Genomic DNA, 26517 nt, shown 5'->3' with positions numbered 1-26517 from the left:
GCAGCGTGCGATACCATATTTTAAGGCGTGGCACACGACCGCTTTTCTATGCAAGAGCAGATTTGCATTTCACCCCTCCCCCCATCCCGGTCGGAAAAGAAGGAAGCATGGAACGAAGCACGTGGAGTAGATAACAATTCGAATCACCGCAGTGAGATAACAAAAAAAAAGTAACTTTGTTATCAGTGCCACTGAGCGCTTCATCTTCACAAAGCACTCACGTTTTCGGACCCCACATGCTAACTCATCCAGTTAGCACGGATGGCATTGTGGGGTTGGTTCTAAGCATGCTGAGGTCTGCGCTGCGATATATCAACCTTAAAACCTTATTATACAATAGGGAAGCATCCTTGGGGCCCATAGCAAGAACACTGCCCGGCAAAAGAAACTGCGTATAAGCTGGTGTGAGGTCCAGTATATAAAAAAAAAAGTACAACACTCTATCTATATACCTGAGCCTTACCTCTCTGAAATGCTTTTACAATAATTTCTTTTATGTGGCGTCCTTCAGAATTCTACCAAAGCATGCGAATTTAGTTTTTATTCTCACTTTTGCTCTTCCAGAAGAGCGGTCGTGTTCAGGTATCTCGTCTGCAAAAGTTGGGCTCGGTAAAAGCACGCCACATGGACTTAGCCGCCTCTTTAGTTAGTGCGAAGGAAAAACAAGAAAAGAGGACGCAATAATCGAGAAAAATGCAATTCTATTCGAGCACGTAAGAACAGATGAGTGAGCACCGTAGAATGAGCGAACGCGCAAAAATGTTACAGCGACGTGCTTTTAATCGTCGCCGCATGGGCCGCCCTAAACGATGTGATGAATGGGCCGTCATGCCGCCTTATTTTTCTCTTCTTTTAATCCGGTGGAAATAAAAGTGGAAAAGGGAGTGCAGCGCCAGGTTTTGTTCTCTTTATTAAGCAGCTGGATGTGATGTAGCACGCCCTTCAGGTGGCACGAACAGGCAGTCCTTAAAAATACAGCTGTTGATTGCGTTTATATAATTTGGGAGAGCAAGCAGCTTTTCTTTCAACTTTTTCCGTATTGACGACTGGCGCATAAGTACTAACCGTGTGTCATTATTCATTGAATAAGGCCAAAGAAGAACATTAGCATTTAAAACCAAATGTAAAGGTCGATTTCCTAATTTATGTAATGTATTTCCTGCATACGCTTCTTTTCATTTCATCAATAAGGCGCTCTTTCCTTTCTACTGATGTCTGCTGCATTTCGCAAGGCCACTGCGGGCTCATCAACAGCGATGTACGCGGCAATCCGTGTGGACCAAGACAAAGAAGCAAGGCCTAGACATGTGGAAGATAATTAGAAATCTGTTTTAGGTGTACCGTCTCTTCTGGGTAAAAAGAGGGGGGGGGGGGGGGGGGACTCGCGATTCAATCAACGAACAATGTTTACGCGATCAAGGTCGAGTAGGGCTTGTTGCTGCAATTTGACGTCTCCCTTCAAGTGCTCTGTCGATGCGTTTTAGACAATCCATTTTCATTGTACACAGTCAGCTGGTTGTACCATGTCACTGAGAGAAATTTTAAATGGGTGATTTTTCTGTCCATAAGCTCTTCAACAGGAAATTTTGAAATTTGATCGCTGTCAGCGATAATTAAAATAGCCAAACACAAATGCCTTTCGAAGCACTGTTACTTGTATGCTAGAAGGGGCCATGCTCTCCAAATAGGCCCATAGGCTTGGGTCCCCACAAGATCGCGGTCTGGAGGTTCACCATGCTACCCGGGGGCGTATTGACCGAACGCGTTACTCCGGCCGAGAGCCAGTGGCTCTAACGGACGTCCCATCTTCGTCTTTCGGCCGCGGGCTCTGTTTGATTGGTACACGAATGCCGTCCCCAGCAACATCCCAAAACAGAAATGAGGGAAAAGAGCCGCCGGGGGGAGGGGGCTGAGTGAAAGGATCCTAATGCACCTCTCACGACGTACCTAAATCGCAGCCCTCCTCTCGGAGCAGCGGACAAACACGACAGCTCTCCTAACAGCGTCTCTCATCAGGCTTCTCTGGCGCGCTACTACGAGCAGAAAGCCAGCCCTTCCCCCTTTCCATGTAACGCGCCACTGCCACCGGCATTCTTCCAGGTCCCTTCTTCCCTTCCCCTCCTACCCACGCACACTGGTAGTGTGGTTCGTCTCGGTGCACTTTATAAGCTAACGCTGTGGCGAGCTTGTTCGCGGGCCCGCCATTCTGCGACCAGAGACAGGCCTCGGCCTGCACTGTTTACCTGCAGCCGCCATCCCCTTTCCGGCGCTGTTCGCGCCGAAAATTATCGAGAGGCACGCGAAGCGCAATGTCAATATATCCCCTGCTTCTCCTCCGAAACCTCGAGCTCGCTAGCATGCTATTTATTATTATTTTTTGCCCTGCGCCCTCCTTGGCATCAGCCCTAACTTGTAGCCTGAAATGCCGATCGCATCGGCAGCTTGCATCGTCATATATATATTTCGGAGCTTGATTTCTGCTTCTTTGGTATGCCTTGCTTTTTGGTTTAGTTTCATTTTGCTTCTATTCTGGGCTCCACATGCCAGCTGCATGCATTTTCACAGTGTCACCAAGCGATAGATAAAAACAGCCAGAAAACGGAGGGATTCATGCAAGTAGTTTGTGATGACGCAGCTGGAAGTAAAAACGCGTGTTTGGGAGACGTGCGGAGAGGGGCGAAGAGGAGAGGGTGTGACTCTAAGAGCATTTTTCGCCCTGGTCAATGCAAGCCCACCGCTAAGTTAAGCGGGCTCCGGCACCATGCCACCTGCTGTGACGAGTAACATTTGCATAAGTCGTGGCGTGGATGCCGCACATAACATTACTGGCACCGTTGTTGACACGGCGACGGCTTAGCCTAAGTGGTGGGCAAACACATCAGGCGCTACACGCTAGGGCTAGTGCCATAGCGTATTGTTGTTTTTGCTGCGAATTTTCCCGCTGATTTGGTAAGTCAGAGTGTAGGCGATAGAGCACTGTTTATCGAGCCTCGCATCCTAGGTCGCCTCCTGTATTTATGTCAGACATCAAAGCGCAAACACTTTCTGCCTGGTGACAGCTACTCTCGCCTCTCGACGATTTCTTATTATTCTGTACTTACCTGAGTGGCGTAATGTTTGTATTTTATAAACGTATACATACATAGCCATAATGTGATGAAATACTGAAGAAATCGCTTACAGGATCCATCGGTAGATAGTATAATCCTTACAAATACATAAAAATCTTTGGAAGTTCGGAGAGGAAATGGTGCAAAATGCTGAAATAAACGGATATTTTTTGGTAAAAATAGCTTTCACTGTAATGTCATATTATTTGAAGTTTACTACACAATTTTGATTCACAATGTTAGCCTTGCTCTGCTCAAGTTCAGGTACTATGGCATTTGGTGTTATGTTCACCTCCTTTAGGCCGCTATGAGTTTAGCCTCTATGAGAAACATTCCTTAAGCGAATGCGTCAAGCATAAACACATTTTAACTTCAACAAAGTTCACAGCATATTTTGTGAAATAAATTCGAACGAAATGAATACAATGAAACCAGATAGACCTACGGGATGTTTCTCGTGACATTTTTGCCACCTTCAAAGCATGTGTTCAACAGAGCTTATAGTAAGAAAGTACAGACAAACGAGAATATATTCATCTCCAAGAATATGGAGAAAAATCTCAACGTATAGAGAATTGCATACATAAGAATGGTTGCAAATAGGCTAGTCTCTAACTTATGCTCCGCATCACAATCTTCATGCAGCACTATGAAGGGTAAGGGGGAACTTAGCCAACAGGGGCGACATTCACTAAATGGCTATGTCTTTCCTACGCGCCTCTCGGCCATGCGTGCGAAAGGGGTAAGAACGCAATAATGTTAAAACCGATTGGATTTAATTAGTTCAACTGACGTAATCCTGTGAACCCCAGGTGGTTCAAAAAAAAAAGTTTTAAAAGGGGCCAACGATAGTCATTAAGTCCCTTTCGTATTTACCACCCTCGCTATTTCACAACGTAGAGGTACAAGCAGGTACCCGGGGCTGCACTGCCAACCTTCTTCTCCGCTAGAAGATTTTAACCGAGAAGCGCGGTCAGAAGTGCACGCTACATGAATGGCCGCGGCATGTGGTTTGATATATTAACAGCTGACGATATCGAACTTTAATGTACAGTGCGACTTTCTTATATTTCTGTTTAGATGCGGTTTTCAAAGAATAATCAGTGTGTTTGATGTATCGGAAAATTGCGAATAGCCGGGTTCTCGGCTGTATATAACAGTGGACCATGAAAAGAATTCACTGTCGCCTTCGTTCGTGAAAGCGTATAAAACGTTGTGCTCGAAAGCTTCCCAACGAAATTTTCGTTCGTGTTTGAAATAGATGGAATGTTCACTGAACTGATCACGCGCCTCAAAACAAAATTTACTGATACACTTGAGTTCATCTTGTTACAGAGTTCAGTATTACAGCCCTCTATAAACAACGACTATCCGAATTTACATACCGTCAATACAAAACTGACCGTAATGCGCTTTTAAGTACGTTTATCAACACAAATTCACATTACGTCTTTAGGAATGTGAACTTTATAAAACCTCGCATAAGGAGCGGGTATGGAATGCAGTTAATTCACTGGAAAATCCCTAACCTCTTGAACTGTTATCCTGACATATTTTATCTACTTGAACAATCATCGTTCTTGTTAACATTCAAAAAGCAATTAGGATGTACTTTTTGGAACATACGTGACTATTTGTTTCATATTTGCGTTGTGTAATACCAATTACTGTTGACACTGTTACCTTGATGTATATTGTCACGCTTCTTCCTCCTCTTCTATTTCTAAAGATTCTATTTTATTTGTTTTGCTCCTGGTTAGTGTTTGTATTACATTCGGACATATGACTGACTATTTTGTGCTGGTATGTGCCTGCTGCGTTGTGTTGCGCATGTGAATTGTGGTGCCGAAGGCCCAGTCAGGTGACTTTTACGTCACCTTTAGCCTCGGTCCCACAACAAAAACTGTATTTTGCTACAAACTGCAATAAATCAAATATTATAAGGAGATGACGTGATAGCGCCAATGGCTCACGTCAGCAGCTCCCCTTCAAGCTCCTCGTTCGCTTAATTACTAATCCCATAATTTCTACCTCTGATATCTAGCAAATTCTTATTTAGATATCCTCCCGAGCTTCTACGTTGTCCATACCGCGAACATATAGCCACTATCCGACATACCGATAAAAACCAAGCAGTACTAACAGGCCTGCATGGTTTAGGTACGTGTAGCATGCCTGACACAGCATCAAACAGCCCTGGAAGGTTCCTATCCTGACACCTCAAATGAGCAGCCCTTGTTAGAAACTACGTCACAAAGCCTATCGAAGAATCAGTGCTGGGGCATGTCACCTGCCAACTCCAACCCTCCGCAGCCATTCCTGTGAATTTTCGCTCATAATGCCATCAATGGCGCATGTTCCGCAGAGCGCTATGTTCTACATTAACGCTATCGTGTTAACGAAGGAAACGTAATTCTGAATCTCCGCCTTACCTTACTGATGTTCAGAGGCTTTTTGTGAGCTACGGTAAGGGAGCAGGAAGATAGAAGAGTACAGTTTTGGTGATGTGATCCCTCTTTACCTTATTTCTGTACAGAAGTTTGTTAGTTATTTGTTTGTTTTCATCATTATACTCATCGACCTAGCCTAATTATGAGAGTTATGTAAATGATATATAAAGTGTCCGCTTAACGTTGCTTTCGGGATGAATTTTTTTCCCTCCCCAGCTGATGCAATCTACAGAACAGTGACAACAATAGTGCTTGTTTACAGTTCTGTACTTTTTCTGTAGTGCTTTTTTTCTCCCGCCAGAAAAAGAATCTGAGAATGCAACACAAATTTCTGTTGTGACAACAGAAAATGTTACGTATCCTCATATTTTCATCCTGTTATCTTACGTCTTATGACATCGCATAACATCCAGATGCATGTTATGTTACGTATTATGAAAAGGACCCAAAATATATGAACCACAACAAACGTGCAAAACGAATGAAACAATTTTTTTCCCCGTTCGGTGATGAAAAGGACGCCCCTCGTGGTGTTTTAGTGGCTGTGGCGCTCAGGTGTCTGGCTCAAAGTCACGAGCGCGATCAATGCCGCGGCATCAGCATTTAGGTGGCGGTAAAATGAAAACAGAAACTTTTATAGAGAATCAACTATCCGTAAACCAAATTTGACGAGCGTAAGCCGTTGATCGCAGCCGCAGTCTTCGCTGCCACATTGATCTCGGCTCGTTTATGCGCTTAGTAACCATCTCGGCAACGGTCTAAAATGGCTTCTTGTGTTTAGATGGTCTCGGCAGCCTGTCTGGTACAGCTTCTGTCTCTGTCTTAAGGGAGCACAACTTCCTGTACGCCTCGCCCCCTTTTTTGTCACGCCGCCTTGCGGATTCGCCTCAAGCTACGCTCGCGGACCTCGATCGTGTTCGCCCAAATATATTTAGTATGTTAAATGAAGCAGCAGTGCATTTGGAAGTTCAAGAGGACGACACCGCTAAGCAGTGCGAGTGTGTATTTTAGTCTTGTACTACACCTGATCGGCTTAGGCACAAGAAGTTATATAGAATAATACTCCCCCGCCATTGCACCGCTGCTCGTAGTTTGGTCGTAAGAGTCATGATTTGCTAAAGCGAGTGCGAAAAATGAATATTTTTCCGCGTACGAAAGCGTCTTAATTAAAATTGCACATATAAGATCTACATGTGAACACATGGCTTTGTAGGAAACATCTTTTGTGCCTTCTCTCAGCTGTCATCTGTGTGATGTGCTTGAAGCAATTAAACATTGTTTCAATAATTGATAGAAAAAAATTAATTCTCTTTTGGTACGTGCTGAAAGGAACTCTAGAAAACAACTTTGTTTTAAATTCGTATAGTCTGCGATAATTTGTCTTTACTCAATCTGATTAAGGTGCCTGTGACATGATTCTCCTAACTGGACTGCATAGCCTCTGGGGGACGTGCATGTTCGATCGCAACAATGAACCTATTGTGTCACCAAGAACTCATCTTATCCGGATGATACTGCAACTAAGAAACATTTATGAGGAGAATGTCATTTGGGCACATTGGCTTCCTCTGATTGCATATCTATCATTGCAGCTCTTTTAGGTGTGTTTTGTGTGAAAATAGCTCAGCTCAGCGATGGCTGAAGAATTTGCAAATAATGTATATATGCCCTTTTTATATATCTTTATCTATCACCACATGTAATAATTACCAATTTATGAAAACAAACACGAGATGATAGCCCAGCACTCTCGAGCCATGGCCCGAGAAACCTGTCTGTTCCTTCTGGAGTGGATTAAAAAATGCCAATCACAACAATACTTTTTCGCGGCAAAGATAAATGACCTAGGGAAATGAAGACGACGAAGCTGTTTGCTGCACAACACGAGTGTTTAAGGCGCAGTGTTCTGAGCAACACAAGCTTAAGGTTTGTCATCGGAGAAATAGCGCTTATGCCTCCAAAATAGTCTTCAACCCATATTTCGCATCATGTCAAAACGCCTCACCCGGTAGCGACTGGCCGAGAAACCTACACTACGAGACTCTACCCTTCTACCCTGTGGCTACGAGATAGAAAAACACCAAAGTATATGAACATTAGCAAGTGAACGGTGAATACAGAGACGTGATTCTGACTATATATATATATATATATATATATATATATATATATATATATATATATATATATATATATATATGTGCCAGACAAAACGAACACTCGCGATTTTGCAGTGCACGCGCCTAAATCGAAGACAAATTGGTCAAGGAAAGATTTACTCACCAGGTCATAGCAATCGAAAGCATTATCTGCCCTAGATTGAACATCGGGCATTCACAGATAATCGATTTCAGGCGAAAAAGTGCGAGTCAATTTGGCTTCAAAAGCATGACCTCGATAGCTGTGTAGACCCAAGGAATGCTTTTAGACTCCACAGTACGGAATACTACCTGGGGGCAAACATTATTCTTGACCATAATTACTTGCACGTGCCGTCAGATCCGCACTGACAAAAAGCTGCATCCAGCCTTTAAATTTGCTCTTACTACATCCATTCTATGAGTCGGAACGACGTTATATCTACAGCCTACTGCTTGTTTTGCGGTGTACAAAGTTCCGCCACGCGTACATATTATAGATCGAAAAATACTACTTTGTTTTCCTTTCTTAGGACCCCTGCGCAGTACGCAGCCTTGTTGTGTCGTCCCTCCTTAGCTTTCGCGCGGTCGTTTATCTGCGTTCATCAGTGCAGAACCCTTTGTGCTCTTGATTCGCCGCCAGCGGATAGCGCTCGCGCACCGCAGTGGCACTAACGCAAGTACAAGGAAATGTTTTTAGCTACATATTGTTAGCAATGAAGAGCAGGCTGCAGATTTTCATGGGTCAATGCGGCCTAATGATTTGGACATGAGTATCTAGTACCAGCTACCCGATAAGGCATTTTGCTCATCACCGCCTAGAAAAACTGTGGTCGTCCATTTCAAAACAATGTATAACCTTTCAGCACAAAGTGAAAGAAATACCGCTCATTAAAGTATCGATCCGATGAAGGGAATGAATGAATAACCAATAAGGAGTTGAGTGCTATATCTGTTGTGCTGCTTCACAGTCTAAGCATGAATACCATTCTTCTCAAACATATTTTGAAAAAAAAAAGAACTATTTTTCTCAGAATATGAATGTTTCACGGTGGTATCAAAAATAATTAAAGGAATTTTTGCCCGAATTAAATCTGCCGTCTGACTTTTTTTATAATTCTAAGAAGATATTGCAGGGAAATTTGTGACCAAAATTAAATAAGTAATAACCATTTACAATATATATTATTTTAAATGCGCCAACATTATAAAAGAAAAAAGAAACATGACATGAAATGTACGACATATAGTGCTAACAGTTTTGTAGAAAGCTCCCCTAAAGATCGAAAGATTTATGCTTTAAGACATCGAGCAATCAGTTCACTCAGTAGCTTAAACATACAACCATTAATTTTCTTGGGATATCTCACATGTTACAGTGAATATTCAGCCTTTGCAACAATTGAAATACTCAAATCCGCAGACATCAGTAAAGATGTGGTTGCACTTCTTGTGAGATATATCTCTATCGGCATGGAGTTCACATGCAATGATGCTCGTCGAGTGAAGTTTATTAATCACAATAAACTCTGGCCCCGAAAGTCATATGTGGGGAATTCCTCACGAAAGCTGTTTCTATCTGACGCTTTACAAACTCGTAATATACGCTTTGTGCACGGGTCAACTAAATTGCTCGATATTTATACAGCTAAAGAGATGCGAAATGCAATATTGAGTCGAAGTTTCCCTCATAAGCTCAATGCGTTCAAGCTCTCGGTCCTAATTCTGTCGCTTCTTATGATACGCACATCCAACTTCTCCAATATTTTGAGGTGGGAGTACAAGCTGAGTCTTCTAATTTCTTAACGAAACTTTTGGTTCTTTAAAGGATTACTTTAAAAAAATGCTATCAAATGATGTTGTATTCGAATTAGTATTGTGATCAAGTCTGTGAGTCCCGCATATCGAGAAAAACGATAAGCACAAAAAAGGCCGTCTTGGTGCCGGCGTCATCGTGTGAAGATCCTGTATATTTTGGCTTATTTTTGTGTCTTTGTTTGGTAACTTATGCCTTGCTTTTTTTACGCAAGTGTACTTGCACTCTGAAAGATCACATTTCTGTGAAGGCTTCCTTTATGAGGTTACTTCTGTGCGTTTGTCGGCACCTGTGCCGTAAGTGACAAGAAATATATAGTCTATCATGTTTATAAAAAAAGGCAGAAAGGGTGAACTGCGAAGGGATACTGGTGCGATGAGATTCTATAAATTTGGCGAATGCAGTGCTTGACCTAATTACTCAGCAAAATAACTTTGTTTAAAAGTCAAATGTAAGCCCTCAAGAGTTCGATCACCTGTTAGATTCCAGCCCCGTGCTAAACGCGTCTTTCATCGAGCAGATGTCAAAATAACTGGTCGTAATCCCTGCACGTCTACGAGATCAATGCCAGCAAAGCAGATATTTAGGCAACTTATTCACGAATGTGCATAGGATTAGGCTCTCAACATCTGACTGCACCCGCCTGTCCTGCCATATTTTATAACAGTGTCGTTTTTAGCTCTACAGAAAATTTTGAAATGTTTACTAAACAAATGCCTCTGGGAAACTTTAAAAAAATCAGGCTCTTGATACCTTCGAGCAGTTATTATATTAAATTACCAGCAAACCATTCGTACTTTGTGGATCAAGCACAAAATATATTCGCTAAACAAATCGCAATTTATAGCTTGGTGACAATTTTTCGGCGCTAAATGCCGAGCCCCGAGTAACGTCTAGAAGAGGCTGCCGAGCTTTGCCTAAATTCGCATTCAATAAACTTTTTAAGTCTACTGATATGTCAAACTAGTGTTCTTCGGAACGAAGCTCCACATGCAGCTATGCTGGCCGAACTGTCACATCGCTTTACGGTCTTTAACTCCAAATAACGTAACACAGATAACTTGCGAAATTGGTGACTTACTCACAGCGCTACAGTGTCCATACTCCCCATCGGCCTCGTGAGCAACATATAGTAATTTTACAGGAACACTTATGACTCGTCAAGTGTTGTACTGAATCTATGCACGGCTCTTACCATGACACGTTTGGGTAGAACTACAGTGGTATTCCCTCTCTTGTCGCCTTGTTTCTAATTTTGTGGTTTGCGCTGGTTACAATGAAGCTGATAAAACATGGTTTCTATTTCAAAATAACTACAAAGAATAAACGCAGCCCAAACGGGCATTTCCTGCTCAGCAATGTCTAGAGTGATTTAGACTTTGCAACTGGCTCTCTCCCTCCAATAAAAGTAGCGATTATTCCCGCTTATATATTTTCTGCCATGCATTTATTTTTGTGCAAAGTAGCAGGAACATCTAATGCACGAAATACGATTTCATAATATTTGTTCTTGCGTTGAAGTTGTACTTTTATCCCCAAGATGGAGCAGCCGCTAGAGATTGAGAAGGGACCATTCTATCTTTTCTCCAGGTCCGCTTGTGCCATTACTGTATTGCTTTTATTTTGCCTTGCCTCCCGTTCAGTTGTTCACTTCGTATGTGCAACTAAAAAAAAAACAAAAAAAAAACAGAAAGCGGCCACCCGAAATTTGTTTCTGTAGCATTTTTCCTGCCTCGAGCTGCACTGCTTAGCTTCTAACCTCCCAGCTAAGTGTTTATTTCGTTTCTTCTTTCTTCCGTGCTGAAAAGCAGCAACATAGAAATAAGACAAAATGAACAGAGCCTGTCTGGAATCTCTGTTTCTGTTGGGCACCAACAATGGTTCTTATGCAATTCATTCTTATTCTTGCTTCCTTTCCCCTGTGATTACATCTGTCGGTGCGTGTTTTGCTTCGTCGTTCTTTTCGAAGCTTTCTTTCTGGCAGCATACCGCTCTGCATAGCTGCCTCGCTGCATCAGGAGCCTCATATTTCGCCCCCCCTTTCATCGCGCCTCCTGCCTCTGCTCATTCGCCTTTTCCTGCGAGGAACATGTCATTCTTTAGCTTTTTCATTGTGTCCTCGTATTTCTCATGCGCATCTATGGAGGACAGATCTTCTTCCAGGTTGCTGTTGCTCACGGCTGTATCCTCAATAATTGCTTCTTATACTTTGAGTGCTATAATTTTGAGAGCTACATTCGTTCTTTCGCAATCAATAAATACTGCGACTATATTTGCAGGGCGATATTATACTCTTTTTCTCTGCCTCCTTCCAGTGAAGTTCACATTCATACGTTTGTTCTGAAAAACATAATTATGCTTTTGTCAGCTTATTTTTGCCCGTATTGCGTAAGCCGCCTTTTAAATACCTACTCATCACAAATCCACGCATTATGAAACGTATTCAAGTTAGACTTACTTCGAAAGAAAATGATGCAATGTTGAAGGAGTGCCGAGGGGCCACTCATTTAAACAAATGCAATGTTGTGGCTCGAAAAAGAGACAGTATTGCGGTTCACTACGTCATTTTCTATTTCTGTGCCTATGATGGTTTCTGGTTTTTTAAAGAATACAAGCTTTCGTCGATCCAGTCCCGGGATTCTCTACGATGAAGCGCTGGGAAAAGTACTTGATTAGTTTAGCCCCATCCGGCATATACCAAAAGATGCATTTGCATGATAGTGAGGGATTTACACGAAAGTGGACTTGCTCGAAGAGTTTCTCTAATGTTGTCGTAGACAAGATTGAACTGTTTTTTTTTTTCTTTTAGTGATGAGTAGTGCCTCACGTAGGTGGATAAGACCAGGGAAAAGCTCCTTACTTCTGTCCGATCGTTTCTTCTATCATATCATGCATTCTCAGCATGCCCGAATTGTGATGAACCCTATGCTGACATAGAACACTGCATGTTTTTCTGCCCTGTTGCAATTCAGTCCCCTCACTTTCCACGCCCTTCTCTCCCAACGTGGAAGGTGGCGTAGCCTCAGACCAGCAGTAAGTCCAGTTGGCCTTAGTGAGCCTGGCACAGGACAATAATTTTTTACTTTTAACCCTGTGCTCCATTAAAAATTTTTCCTCCTCTTCCTCCGCCAAACTGTCACCCGCGCGTTCTTTGGCAAAACGTTTTACAAACCATTCGTAGAAACCTTAATACGCGTTATTTATTATTGCATAATTATCAGTCTTTTAATATTTATGTAGCCACAGTTTGAGGGACAACACTGTGTCTGCTATACAGACCTAATACAGCAAAAATGTTTGCACTTATTTTCCTGGAATTTGAACCATTAAGAATAAATAACATCCAGTGCTTAAGAAGCTGAAAATAATAGCAAGTTAGAGCAAAAAAGAACTACTGCACTTGCAGTCAAATGGGAGCTTTTAACGTCAGCAAATAGAATAAAACAACCGTTTTCCAATTGACCCAATTCAAATAAGTAGAGCGCCAACTTAGCACAAAGCTTGTGACTTTTGTATTAAGGCGAAAATCTTCCTTGGCTGCTGTCCTGCGGAAATGTCCACCCGAACGTTCACGCGGAGCCCCAGTCCTTATCCTTTGATGCATATTACTCTGTACGGGCCCCGTATGCGCTGGGCTATGCAGCCGTTGAGCTAACACTGTGGCTTCGTTAGTTGTATAAGAACGACTAGCTTCGCAGGTTCTTTGCGCAAGGGCGTCAGTGCAGCTCAAGAAATTGAGGCAGTCGCAACAGCGCTACGTAAAATGGAATCTTTCCTCGATTACGTTATCTGCGAAGACAGCAGCCATAGTTCTTTAGCCCCCGGAATAACCACCAGACCACAAGACTATTCGTTTTGCATTCAACGTTGTCACTGCAGCGGCGGTAGCATAGGCCAGCCCATAGATAAGCTACCTGGGAAGCGCAAAAAAGCAGGGGCTCCAAGGAATAGATGAAATTTAGATGGAAAACGGGCGAGGAAGCACTCGGGGCTATGCGAGGGTAGTTTTATTGTTTATTCGGCCTCATTAGAGCTTATAAGCGTGAATAGGTATCCCTATATTATTTGCCGCTATGGCGAAATGGGTTCTCTAAACATCGACTCTGGAAACAGTTGCAGATAAACTACTCAAAAATGTGGGAGACTTCAGCTCCGCCCTGACAGGTGTGACAGGACAGCGTTAATGGCATCCATCGACAAGTCACTTGGCGAATTGTCGGCGTGGACATTCCTTGCTGCTCGCTTATTCACTAATTCCTTAGTTGGTGTCTGAATTATCTTGCATATGTTTATTAGCACATGTTGCCGCATTATGAGGACGACCACCGAACTTAGGTGTTTGTTTTTTATTTTCATCCATACCTGTTAGATGTTCCTTCCCAGGTTTCAACCCGATTATTTGCCCACGACTGTGTTGGGTTTAAAGATATTACGCGCACAAATGATCAAGAAATATTACAGCATACTTTAGAAGCTATTTGCCACTGGTGTACAAATTGGAGTATGCAGTTAAACATAAAACGGTACTTTTAAGAATAACAGGAAAAATATACCCGTGCTCCTTTACATATCAGCTGAACAGCAATAATGACTTGGAGGTGGAGTCATATTGTTCTTTTTTCTCTTCCTTCTTTCTTCCTCCGTGTTCTGTTTGAGAACAGGTCTGTAACAATATAAATACTTAGGGGTTACGCTTACAAATAAATTATCTTGGTCGAAACACATATCAGAAACTTCTGCTTCTGCACTTCGCAAACTGTGGTTTCTTAAGCGAAACCTTAATAATGTTCCTGCCAGTACTAAGCGTCTTGCCTATAACAACAGCTTAAGAGCTAAACTTAAGTATGCGGCGGTTGTATGGGACCCCCATAATTAAAAAAGATATCATACAACTCCACCGTGTGCAAAGAAAAGCTGTGCGATTTATATTTGGCAAATATAAAACACATGATTCAGCATTTCTGCTTAGGAAACAACACAACATACGCACCCTAGAATCCTGAAGGAAGGTTAGTCGCCTCATCTTGCTTCATCACTGCCTACAAGGAAAAATAAAAATGAAGTTGCCTAAATGCGTCAAAGATCATTGTACGAGGAGAAATAGACACACGCAGGAACACTCACTGGCACCATTTTTCGCCCGCACAAACACATTTAGAAATAGTTACTTCCCGACAACTGTCCAGAAATTTTGCAACAGATTTAGAACGTCATCTCCTTATTTCATAAGCTTTGGTTTTGGTTTGGTTTGTGTTGCGATGCCTGTCTATACCTTCAATTTTGATTGATTGTCTGACGTATGTTTTCTCCTCTATGCATATGCTTGTCATTCTAATATTGTAAAATGTTTTAATGTGCCCCTCCTGCTAGCAACATGCATGGTCCGCAGTATTTAAAATAAATAAGAACCCCCCTCTAAACAGGCAGCGGGATCGTGACCGTGCAGCCTTGTAGTAGCATGCCTGACTTGGGAACCAAGTGTCTCTAAAGACTCGACTTCCATTTCGCCTTCTATTCTGAAAGGAGCTACCTGATTTTCAAGCTTCTGCTGTCTCCATCACTTCATTTGGTTTCGTGACGTCAGACAGCCTACGGACCGCTCAGTGCTCGTTGATATCACCTGACAATGACTACTTGCCAGAAGCGCGCTCATGATTTTTAACCAACAACGTCGACGCTGACAACGACACCGACGCATTTTCTAGCAAATAGGTCATTTAGAGCTGTCTCTCTAAAAGAGAATGCAAAGTTGTTTGAGGGAGTGGAAACCGCCACTTCGTTCTCAAGCACCTGCTTTTCAGCTGCCAGTGAAGAATAATTCCGATAGCTTCCTGGAGAACAAAATAAAAGAAGGAAGTCGAGTGTAAATTTAAAGGAGTGGTGATTACAATGTACAAGTTGTAACGTGGGGGATAGAATTCATATGAGCTGAACCGTGTTATAAAAATTATTGCAATATTCGAGAACTAGTTTCGTATTTATACATGCTCTGGGTGCAGCAATCAGGGAAGGCCGTGGGTGGTTGTTGCGTCCAGTGGTAAGTGTACTTCTGGCGAGAGAAGCAGTGTATTGGCGAGAGTAGAAGTGTATTGGCGCGGAAACCTAAGCTCACTCACTTCGCATCCACTGCAGGTCCGGCATCACCGTCCCTCGGATTCGAGGAGGAGCCTCCCGAGAGGTTCCACTTCCTCAACACATTGGGTGGCTCGCTGAGGTGCCGGGGACACGGGTCGCCTTCGCCTTCTCTTTGGTGGATTCACGGTGACGAGTTGAACGGCTCTTCTTCGTCATGGACGGGCGGTGGCAGCGCGGCCCTGCTCTCCACTCCATCCGCCCTGTCTGAAGTGCCCGGCCTACGACACACCAGCGCTGATGGGTCAACACTGCTATTCCCGGCCTTCGGGGCATCTGAATTCCGTGCCCACGTGCACTCGACCTCCTACCGCTGCGTGCTGAGCAATGCCCTGGGGAAGATGGCCAGCCGTGCCGTGAGGGTGCGAGCAGGTAAGTCTTTAAGAAATTTCAGTTTTCTGATGAACTTTTAGGCCATTCCATTCCTAACGTACGAATTAGGCAGGCACGCATCATGTCGACTTCATTGGAAGCAGAGGGAGAAAATTTTTTACTTGCAATGCATCAATCTTTTGAATGATTGGCTTCGACAACCGCGCTGTTGGCGGTTCGAAAGCATGTCTAGTCTGTAATAACAGCGAGTTTTATTTAGTGGACGTAAGCAACTATACCTCGCGTCAAATTATGTGTGTTTGACAGAACTATATGGCAGTATTTCTAACAGCACCTTTTGATAATTGACTAAATGTGGCAGACCGATTAAACAAACAAAATTGTCTTGACAAAACTTTACGTGCAGGGGACAACGTGAGCCTGATAGCTATTTTGAAATAGGTGAAAAAAAAGAAAACGTGCTGCGTCCTCGCAGTAAAAAACAAGTAATCTTTGTCCCCAGATGTTCTAAATGTGATGCTGCTTGACTCAAGCTTTGATTTTTGGACTTAAAAGCTGGAAACTTCCAATATATAGCTACATGGGCATGAAAGGCTTAATTTCTCCTAACGTTTGTTCTAATTTAGAGAAGGTCTGGACCTCACGGGAGGGCTGGCGCAGCCAGAAGCTGCTGCATTTATTCTAACTGGAACAAGATGATGGAAAAAGCGAATATGGGCACAGTGAAGATTAGCGTAGAGGAATTTAAGGCTCCCGCACTAGCTTTTCGGAGACGTAAGGGGTGTGTGCATATAGTTACCGCTTAGTATAAGTTGTCGATGAGGTCCGGAACATCAACGCGCGAAGGAGGAATACTAACGAATGTCTATCGTTAAGTCCTTGTTGCTTATGTTGCATTTGGCCTCCAAAAGTCTGCATACCTGACGGCTCAATTATCCATTCAAATATAAAGCTAACTCTCCAATTTACGAGTAAGCTAGAGCAAAAGAACCTCCATTCCGAAATTACTAGCTCACCTTCTTCGTTGGCCAGCCTCGCTCATGTGTTACTTACTGAAACATCGGCGTAAGCCTCCGCACACTCTATTACATGGAATACCCCTGCCACAAAATTCTACCTTTGCTCTTCGTATGCTCTGCAGTTTTTGTCTCGGCTTTACTTTATAGGTACATATTTCAAGTTTGGTTGAAGCCTCCTACATGTCCCCCTTTTCGCTTCCGCTAATCTGCCACGAGGCCTGGCTTTTTCGGAAAGCTGAACACATGCTCGCTATTCAGCTTCTTTTTGTGCCATAAAATGTTTTTCTTTCACTAAAGCAGTACTTATTCTTTTTCGCATCTGCCTTCAGCAAATTCTTGCTGTGCGCACCGTGCCTTGAGGCACATTGCCGACAGTTTTCGGGGAATTACCAGGGCTTTCATTCATCTAGCTTGCCACGTGGAAACCTCGATATTTTAATTCCTAGCTTTTCTCGTATTTTCTTTTTTTTTAACCTTGCCTTTCTCCTTTGGGCGCCATTTTTTATCGTTATCTATGGCTGTATACCAGCGCACCTATATACTGCATAACCTGCCAAGGCGACGTAGACCCCCGTTGGGCTCCAGAAATCTTTTTTTTTCCACAACCACGGCGCAATCCCGTACGTGCCTCAGTTTTCGCTTTTCGGCATAGAAGGGTAAGATAAAGCACTGGCGCTCGGGCCTTCACCACCGCAATTTTGCTGTCCTTTTTCCTCTGTGCATTATATGAGCGAGCGTTTTTGTATCACCGTTACACACTCTCGTAGAGGGACTTGCCTCTCCCCGAAGCTTAGCGCACCATTCGCTCATTGTGTATTCTGGGTAGATAGTCGTCGCCTCTGAAGCAACTCAAGCCAGCTTGGTTCCTTTACTTTCTTTGAGGTTGTTTTAGCTCCTTCTTTTTTATCTACGCGAGGCGAGATACTTTGTATTTTCTACATCTTCCCCCGGGAGACGAGCCAGTTTTGCGCCGAGCTAAGAAACGATGCTAGCAAGAGAAACTCTCCTAGAGCACTCGGTGGCGCAGATTGCGATATTGTTCCCTGGGCGTCTTGCATCGGGACGTCGTTTGTAGTTACCACGCCTTTTCTCGCGTTCAAGAAATATATAAAAAGTGAAACCTGAGACAAGCAACCAACATCCAAAGCTTAAGCACACAACTACAGCAAGACAAAATCTAAGAAAGCAAGAGAAAGAAAATGCATCATCTGTCTCCTCCTCTCGGCAGTGGTTTCTTCCGACGCCCCCGTGTTCTTTGTATAATAGAAGAGCATTCTTGAGAACACCGCTTCCTATGGCAACGACGCTGTTACTTGGTTATCTATTGTTTGGTTCTTAGTAGTTTCCTCTCTGCATGTGGATGCCTGAAACGACGCAGGAGGCAGGAAGCGGTAGGTGTACGGGAATGCGTGTGAACAACGTCCTAATGCGCACCTCGGAGCCACCGCCAGCGGTGCGCTAGCAGTGAACGACGCCTGAGAAGCATAGGCGCTTGCCACGAAAGAAAAGCGGGCATGCCACCGCAATGCGAAGCGGAGCGCACTTGGCGCTCGTTAGCAGACGTTTGTGAAAATGGTTCTTTCGTATCCCCAACCTTGTTTGTTTTTTTATCGCAGTCATTGTTTCATTTCAGCTTTTCTTTTTTTTTTTTTAAGTTTCAGTCAAAATGAAGGTTTCTATCGATCGCGACCGCAGAGCCGTGCTCCGGGCGTCGAGTTCTGCACCGGTCGACAGAGCAGCGCGTGCGCGGCGCAGACAGGCGCGTGAATAGCGTTGTTAAAATTGGGACACCTTATGCTTTCAAGACGAACTGAGCGGTACTGGCGACCGTGCTCTTTCTGTAGCGGAAATTTTGTCGCCATGGGGCTTTGGAAAGAAAGCTTTCGGCGGCAATGAAGAAGGAGGTGGGAATCTCCCGAAGCACGTACCTTGTTGTAGCCTCTGCGCTTCTTGTTGCATCTGTCTGTCACGGTTGGATGTCATTAGAAGCGCTTCAGTGCACCTTGTTCGGAGCTTATTTTTTCCTTGCATATTAGTTGCTTCCTCAAAATTTCTAGGTCGATAGCAGCACCTAGCGGCGCACTATTATTGTAACTACTTTTTATCCCAGTCGTTTTTGAGGTGACTGTCGGGAACAAAAGTAGATTTTTGGAAGCCACAAACTGATTAACTAAGTACAAGGAGGTGTTATTCCTTTTTTGTTTCTGCGGGTGTTTTAGGATTCTTTGCGTCTCATAATGTCCGTCATTTATCCGCTCCTATACAACAGCATGCGATTTTTCTCAGCGTTTTCTTTCCGCCTTATTCCCGCCTGTACGTGCTCTGGTCGAGAGGTCGGTGTTCACGTTTTGCTCCAGCGCATGCTAAATTTGAGCAGTTGCAGTACCGGGGCGAACCTTACTCGCCGCCGCTTTTTGACGTCACGTATTTGGTCTGTTTGTCCAAAAAACATTTCTCTGCGGAAGGGAATCACGTTTCTGCTTGCCGCACATACCTTGCTTCTACGAGCGTGCTCACAAGCCGCGACAACCAGCTCTTCAATTTTTTTATTGTTTCAGTTCGCGGTAGAAAAGAAAACATCTGCGTTCGCGACTTGCGTCCAATGAAATGGTAGAATACGCGTCGCCCAATAAAGGTGCTGTTCGCCATAGTTTGCCCACACCACGAATTTTCAGTGGCATCTGTGTTTTTCTCTTTCGTTTTTTTTTTTTTTTTTTTTTTTTTTTTTGAAGCATCGCTGAGAAATGTGAATCGCGCACAATGTTAATTATTCGGTAGTGTCGGGAATTAGATCAAGCTCGTTTCGGCGATACAGTTAATTCTCAGGAAGGGAACAATGAAGACATGACGCACCTCCCCCTTGGCAGTTTGTTCTCCCCACACGAAAGAACTTCCTCGTGCAGCTAGTGCACGAGGAAGTTGCTGCCTATATTCAGTGCCAATTCTGATACAGCAGAATCATATAGCTTAGGCAATGCAAGAACGTCCTTACCCTGTATTATGCTGCATACAATAGTGACGCAGTTATTTCCTCACCTCCCTAAGTTGGACATGCTTTTCCTCCTGCGCACCCGAACATAACTGTGCCTGAACTATGATTTATACATGCACCGTAGAAACAAAGAAGAAGAAAACCAGAGCAGGAAAACGTTCACGAGTGCTGAAATACATTCGAACTATGAGGACGAAGTTTTTCAAGCAACCAGCAGCCGTCCCAATTAGTACACGTTCTTCAACATTGCTTTTCGGATCTATAATATTCAGCGCTTCTAATTATTTCTAAAGCGGCTTCTTAACATTATCAGAAATGTAACGACAAACGAAAAATACTTTATATTCCTTTCTGTTGAGTCAAAGCTCATGGCGTTTTTACATATCAAACTTTTGTACCAATTTTCAGAGTTCTCTGTGAGTAGTTCATCAAGTACATATTATACAATAAAGGTTATTATCAGGCAGAGAATTAAGAAACTATTTCGACTTTGCGAAAACATTTAAAAATGGAGTACACTGGTGCAAAGCGCTTCACTGTGACTATATTGCGCCTTAAAAAAAAAAAACTTTTCATTGCCTTGTTGAGTACAAGCTGGATTCGCAAGAGTATGGTGACGCAAGGAAAAGTTTCAACTCTTTACCCAACAAAGGAAGCTTACTTCCGCATTTCTGTCCAGAAGCGCCTTCACTGAGTTCGACAACTCCGCGTGAAGTAAAATTTCGTGTTCTTGAAAATCAAGGCAGGGCAACATTTCCATCGTGGCTGCATCTGTGTAGCCGATGTGTTTGTTTTTCTCTGTGTTGCCTGATATTTTATTTTTTCGCAAGATTTAGTTCTCCATTTCTTTCAAAGCCCCGCCTTTGCAAGGTGAACTAGAAGTCAATGTGGCATGAGTGCTGCTTGCATTCCAAGCAGTTTCTTTACCTTACCTGGGTCGGTTGTTGTAAGGGTAACAATGTGCGAATGCCGATTCTATTTTGCTGTTCTAGCTTCTGTATATGTTGATTTCATTTTTCTTAATCATAGTGAACTTTTTCTCCAAAGACATAACTGCAAAGCGTTGCTTTTCACTCTTTCTTTGCATTAGAAATGTGTCCGCTCTCACTTTTCTCCACTTTCTTTGCTATTGGGCCGGCGTCTCGGATTCATGCTCTTCTAGAGTGAGCAGAGAGACAGCCTATTGCTTTAGATTCCTTTTGACTTTCTTTTCTCACTAGAGGGGCAGGGAAGCGTCTAAGGCGATCTTTTAAATTCAATTTCGGGGCGAAAGTCTTCCCGAATTCTTTCGATCACTCTGGGAAGCACGCATCGCTTGATAAGACTCGACGGCCTCGGTGTTCTCTGAGGGAACTCGGACGGCTGTTTTAGCCTGCACTTCTCATTGCTATTTCGTGCGCCTTACTTTCTCTGATGTGTTTAAGTTGGTGGAATGTCGGTTTGGTGTTGATCGTATAGTTAGATTAGAGCTCGATCCACAATACGGTTAAAAACTTTATAACTTTCCTAGTGCAACTTTCCCGATTAAGTTATCCAACAAAACATGATCCCATTTTGTGACTTTTTCCCCAGAACATGTATTTCAGTAAAGAATATACAGGCGAAAAAAAAATTATTAAATTCAAAATACGCGCAGAATTGCTTGGTATATGAGAGGTCATTTGCATTGCCTGTAATGTATGGCCATTTTGAAGAATTGCATATTGTAAGCGAAAATGTTGTGCGATCTCGTTAACATTTAAATAACGGGGAGAAATTTGGTATGAGGTTTCCCATATGAAACCGAATAATATACGTTTTAAGGACTGTATGCTTAAAAAACACAAGTGCTTGTGCACTGTGCCCACTTAGTGTAAGAACTGCTCCACAGTTGAAATGCAAGGGAAGGCTAGGTGCACTACATGAACTGCGTCAATAGTTAACAACTGTACCAATTGAATGAATGGCTTAGTTACGCCAGGTAAAAAACGTGCGGGTAATTCTTCACTTAGAAATAACACTAAATATGCTACAGAACAATCGATACTTTTTAGCGACGGTGTGGTTTCTTTGAGAGTCCTACAAAGAAAAAAAGTTGGCTGTTTTAAGCACGTATAAATTGATGCTAGTGTGAATGCGGTGCGATGTTCAGGTTGTACAACGCGTTTAACGTGCTTTAGATTGTGGTCAGTATCCAGCCCCGAAGATAGTTTTTCTTGTGTTTGGTCACTACATATCGTCTTCTCTCTCCCACATTTTCTCTTCAGTCATTCTTTTCGCTTGACCGCATCTTCAGGTTCCTCATATACTGGGCTTGGCGGTTTCGCTAGGTGTTTTAGGATTGAATGACTGGCACATGTATTGGCAAAAAGAGAAGCGTCATGATTTCAGCCCATGCGATCACAGATACATACGTCATTGCTTCACAATCCTGATGCCAAAAAGGGGGAAATCTGGCGCCACATTGACGTCCGTTAGTGATGCCGCCTGAGTGAATGGGGCGCAAAAGAATTAAGACAGGGGGACATGCCGAAGAGTTATCTGCTGTGCATGGCGTCGTCCAATTAGCCGCCATGGTGGCCCGACAACTGCTTGTGTCGCAGTTGTTATGGCAACGGCTGTCCTCGCAGGTGCTATAGCAAGAACGTGTAGAGGCATCACACCAACAAACGTGAGCAGAGGCATTGCTGTATGTATGTGTTCTCACTAATACGCATATGACAACAGATCTACATACCTCTATTGGCGAGAGAATGACAGAGAGGAAATTACAAAATAAAAGGCAATGAACTAAGCATGCACTGGTGTAAATGGTCGCCATCCCAGGGCTGCATTCGTAGAACCATTTCGTTTATTTTAAGCTGAGATATTGGTCCCCTTAATCGAGGCTAGACTGTGCAATGCTATCGATTTCGTTCTGCCATTCGCTTTCCACTAGTCTGGTAGCGCTTCCCTTATGCTGGCTCTGGTTGCAAGACTAGGTTCCTTGCACGTCTGCCGCGCTCACACTAGCTCGTGTTTTGACGCACCGTGCACAGGGCTTTTCATGTTTCAGCAGAAAGCCATGCCATGAAAACGCGTACTTCTTCCGTTTGTGGACGGCGATGTGTATGTGTCAGCCATTTACACCGAAGTTAATGTTATATGTCTCTACAATAGAGTGGAAGTGATTAAGAACCCGCAAATGATCTTGATTTGGCAACAGGAGAAAAAGTTATCTTGATGATTAGCATCCATAAAATTATTTCATTACACTGCGAGGCATTGTTGCCCCATAATTTCCAAATGCAGTTTTTAGCAGCCTTCAGGTGTAGGTTAGCCATAGCTACTGACTAGTCACTTAGGTTGCCTTTTAGCACAAACTTCGCTGATGGTATGCAACTTCTATAAGGCAGGTTCCGCTATGAACACAAAGTCCCTCTGCAGTACAGTAGCCCATGTCGTGAACAACGCTAGACAGAAGCCAACATTTGAGTGGAGAAGAAGCAGCAGCAGCCGTGCAGCGACAAAACTAAACTGCAAGTAAACGAGAAAAAAAGACATTTGAGCATTGGGAGATGTAGGATGAAATTAGCTGTCTGCTTATGAAGATGATACGGGCTGCTGAGGCGTGCCAGGAACCAACATAAAGCGGAAAGAGAGAGTTAGTGAATCACAAATCTTACTGCCGCTTAAGCTAGACACATGTTGGACAGAAGGATTCGAGCGTTTTCCCCTAAAGCCACAATTATAAGCCACAAAGACTTATAGCGTTGGCAGTCAGTAGTGCCTGCCTTTAGATTCACACAAAAGGAAGAGCTTATTTCCTTTTACAAACAACGACGTTGAAGCTTCTCAACACTGCGTTAAAACAAAATTCAAGTAAAAGCAATGCATGTGCTTTGAGCTTACTTTTGGCGAAAAAATGAATAACGGATGAACACAATTGCAAAATCCAAATAGGCGTCGCATCAGTGTTTCTACAGAATGGAACAGGAGCTACCGCTCACGGATACAGAATATGTGAATGGGGGAGGGGGTTGTGGCTGAGTTCTTTAATCACCGTGTGACGCGACGCACTGCTCTCAACTCTGACAATCCAATCCAGCAGTTACAGTTCGACACCCTCTATCCATTATTCCCTCCCCTCCGCCGGTCGCCCCCTACCATCTCATTGTCTTCCCTCCCACATCTTCCTCCGTTTTCCTCTCCCCTGAAAGTGTAAAGCATGCTGTCAACTTCTACAATTTGCCCCCTGACATCCGTGTCTTCAGAAGGGTAGTCTGGCGGACAGATTATTTTTATTTCAACATGGGGGCTATAACGCTAAAGCAGTTATAATATTAAGCGAGTAAAATGTCGTAACTGAAAACGTGGCAATTCCTTTAGGAGGAAACTGTACTGTTGCCATAAACCACTGTGAAAAGGAAACAAAATCTCATAGAAATATGCCGTGATGGCTTCTTTCTGGCGCCTATAGCAAGGCATCGCGGTGCTGCTGTTGCTTTTAATTTTTCGAAGAGGGGGAGGGGGGGGGGGGGGGAGGGGGGGCGTTTTTGCGTTTTGCTTGTCGTTGGAAATGGAGTGAGCCAGCCGGTGAAGTTAATTATATCAAATACATTTCAATTGACATGGTACCTCTTGAGAAGATTTAATTTGGAGTCCAACAGTTTTCCTTGTCTCACACCATAAGAACTTCGTGTATTGAAGCTTCCTTGTTCTGGGAAACATGATCTGCCATATGGTTACCACTAAAGAACCTTTTTCATGCAAGACTGCCTGGAGGCCCCTGTTTCGCTACAATAAGAAAACTTATATCAGCTATACGTGACTAAATGTAACACTTTTCAGGGGTACCTAGATATACACAAAATCACAAATGGTCCTTACGGTGTTCGACAAGATATTGCACTAAAACACGTGCTCATTATGTTCCCAATACAATAGTTTACGCACAACACCTTCTCTACAAATTCTAAATATAAGGTAAAAAAGTTACTAAGACGGGTCAGTTTATGAAAGCCTGCTTTGCTTCTTATAATTTTGTTCTTATCTTCAGAATTATCTTCTGGGTTACCTGCAATGCCCGTGTTTGTTCTTATCTTCAGAATTATCTTCTGGGGGGCCTACAATGCCTGTGTTTGTGCTTGTGCAATTCCCACTGTATCATGATAAACATATGCTTGTATTACTGTAATCAGTCCGTCTGTTCACATCGCTGTGTTTAAATTTTTCATACATCGACATTAGCATTGTATTCATTCTTGTAGTAAGTAATAATATTAATGATGAGTTTTAATTGTAATATGTCCACTGTGTTTGCTTTTGCTGCCTGCCAGCTTTGCCGCTCAAGCCAACAATGGCTTTGGCATCTCCGAGCATGTACCCTATTTGCAGGGTTGTCAGAAAATTATTATTATTATTATTATTATTATTATTATTATTATTATTATTATTATTATTATTATTATTATTATTATTATTATTATTATTATTATTATTATTATTATTATTATTATTATTATTTCGAATCACACTGCAATCGTAATCAAACAGTGCACTCCGCCCTAGTAAACTGGCTTTTTTGTTAAGAATCACTCGATCAACAAAAAGAAAAATGGCTTTAGACAACCCTGCAACACTGTGAAAAATTTAGGAGTTTCAATTCAGAACAAAGACCTCCTGCAATCTTGGATTTTCTATGGCTCGAAAAAGAACCCATCGCCAGTTTCTTTCAAACCCATGACGAGATAATGAAATCAGCATCGCTGCCACTGCGCTACGCCATTGCGTCATCTTGGTAAGCAATTTCATCTGGAGCGAAACTGCCAATCTTTCACACTGCGCTTCGGTTGTCACCGCCTTCATCTCGTCTGACATGCTCTTTCACGCCGGGGCTTCGGATTTCGTCGTCTTCAGCGTCATCCTCTTCTCTGGCGAAACTGCAATAAAGATGCTAATTAGGTGTCCTTTATATTAATGAAGACTAAAGCGCCCGTCAGAGGCCTAGCTAAACATAAAAAAACTTGACAAAGTAAAGCTAAAACAAACAAAACAGCCAAACGAGTGCAGTATTATGCTTCTGTGAGTACGCGTTCTTAGCCAACTTAAGTATTTAACTTGGCGTATCTAACACCTAAAATAATAACTAACGGCGGGCCTTTGTCACAGCATCAAGCTAAATGTAGCACGCATTGTACACTTAGTGAATAAAAGTTTGTCCTCCGTTAGATAGCCCCCGTCACATTCGCTGACTCTTCTTACTCCAAAACGCACTAAACTGTAACCGATTTTAGTGAGAGGCGTCTACTCATACCAATTTGAACGATACTACTGTTTAGGAATTTAGCATGAAATGGCCTAAGTATTGGGTTCTGTCTGTCAGTGTAAAATAAAATAATTCATGAAGATGGAGCTGTTACGCTGTTCATTCATCTTCTTTCTTGCTTCAAAATTCTGCACTTGTTCTACGCACGTCCAGGAAAAGATAAATAAATATCTTAAAATTCTTACCCTAATTAATTAAATTTTAAGGCTGCATTTCAAAGCACAGAACACAATCAACGTGT

At 42.9% G+C, this 26517-nt stretch overlaps 1 protein-coding gene across 1 annotated transcript in view; it reads left to right on the top strand.

The window, feature by feature from the left end:
• The window catches only part of LOC146190541 (cell adhesion molecule Dscam2-like), a 177203-nt gene that overhangs the window by 46900 nt on the left and 103786 nt on the right, over window positions 1–26517 (top strand). The window contains exon 4 of the mRNA XM_084600190.1: window positions 15647–16018. Coding sequence (XP_084456316.1) covers window positions 15647–16018 — 372 coding nt within the window. The remainder of the gene's footprint in view (window positions 1–15646; window positions 16019–26517) is intronic.

This window comes from Amblyomma maculatum, chromosome 4 (genome assembly GCF_055883805.1).
Source record: "Amblyomma maculatum isolate TAMU_Amacu chromosome 4, ASM5588380v1, whole genome shotgun sequence".
Lineage (NCBI taxonomy): Eukaryota > Metazoa > Arthropoda > Arachnida > Ixodida > Ixodidae > Amblyomma > Amblyomma maculatum.
Note: the sequence above shows the minus strand (reverse complement) of the source record. Positions and strands in the feature narration are given on the sequence as shown.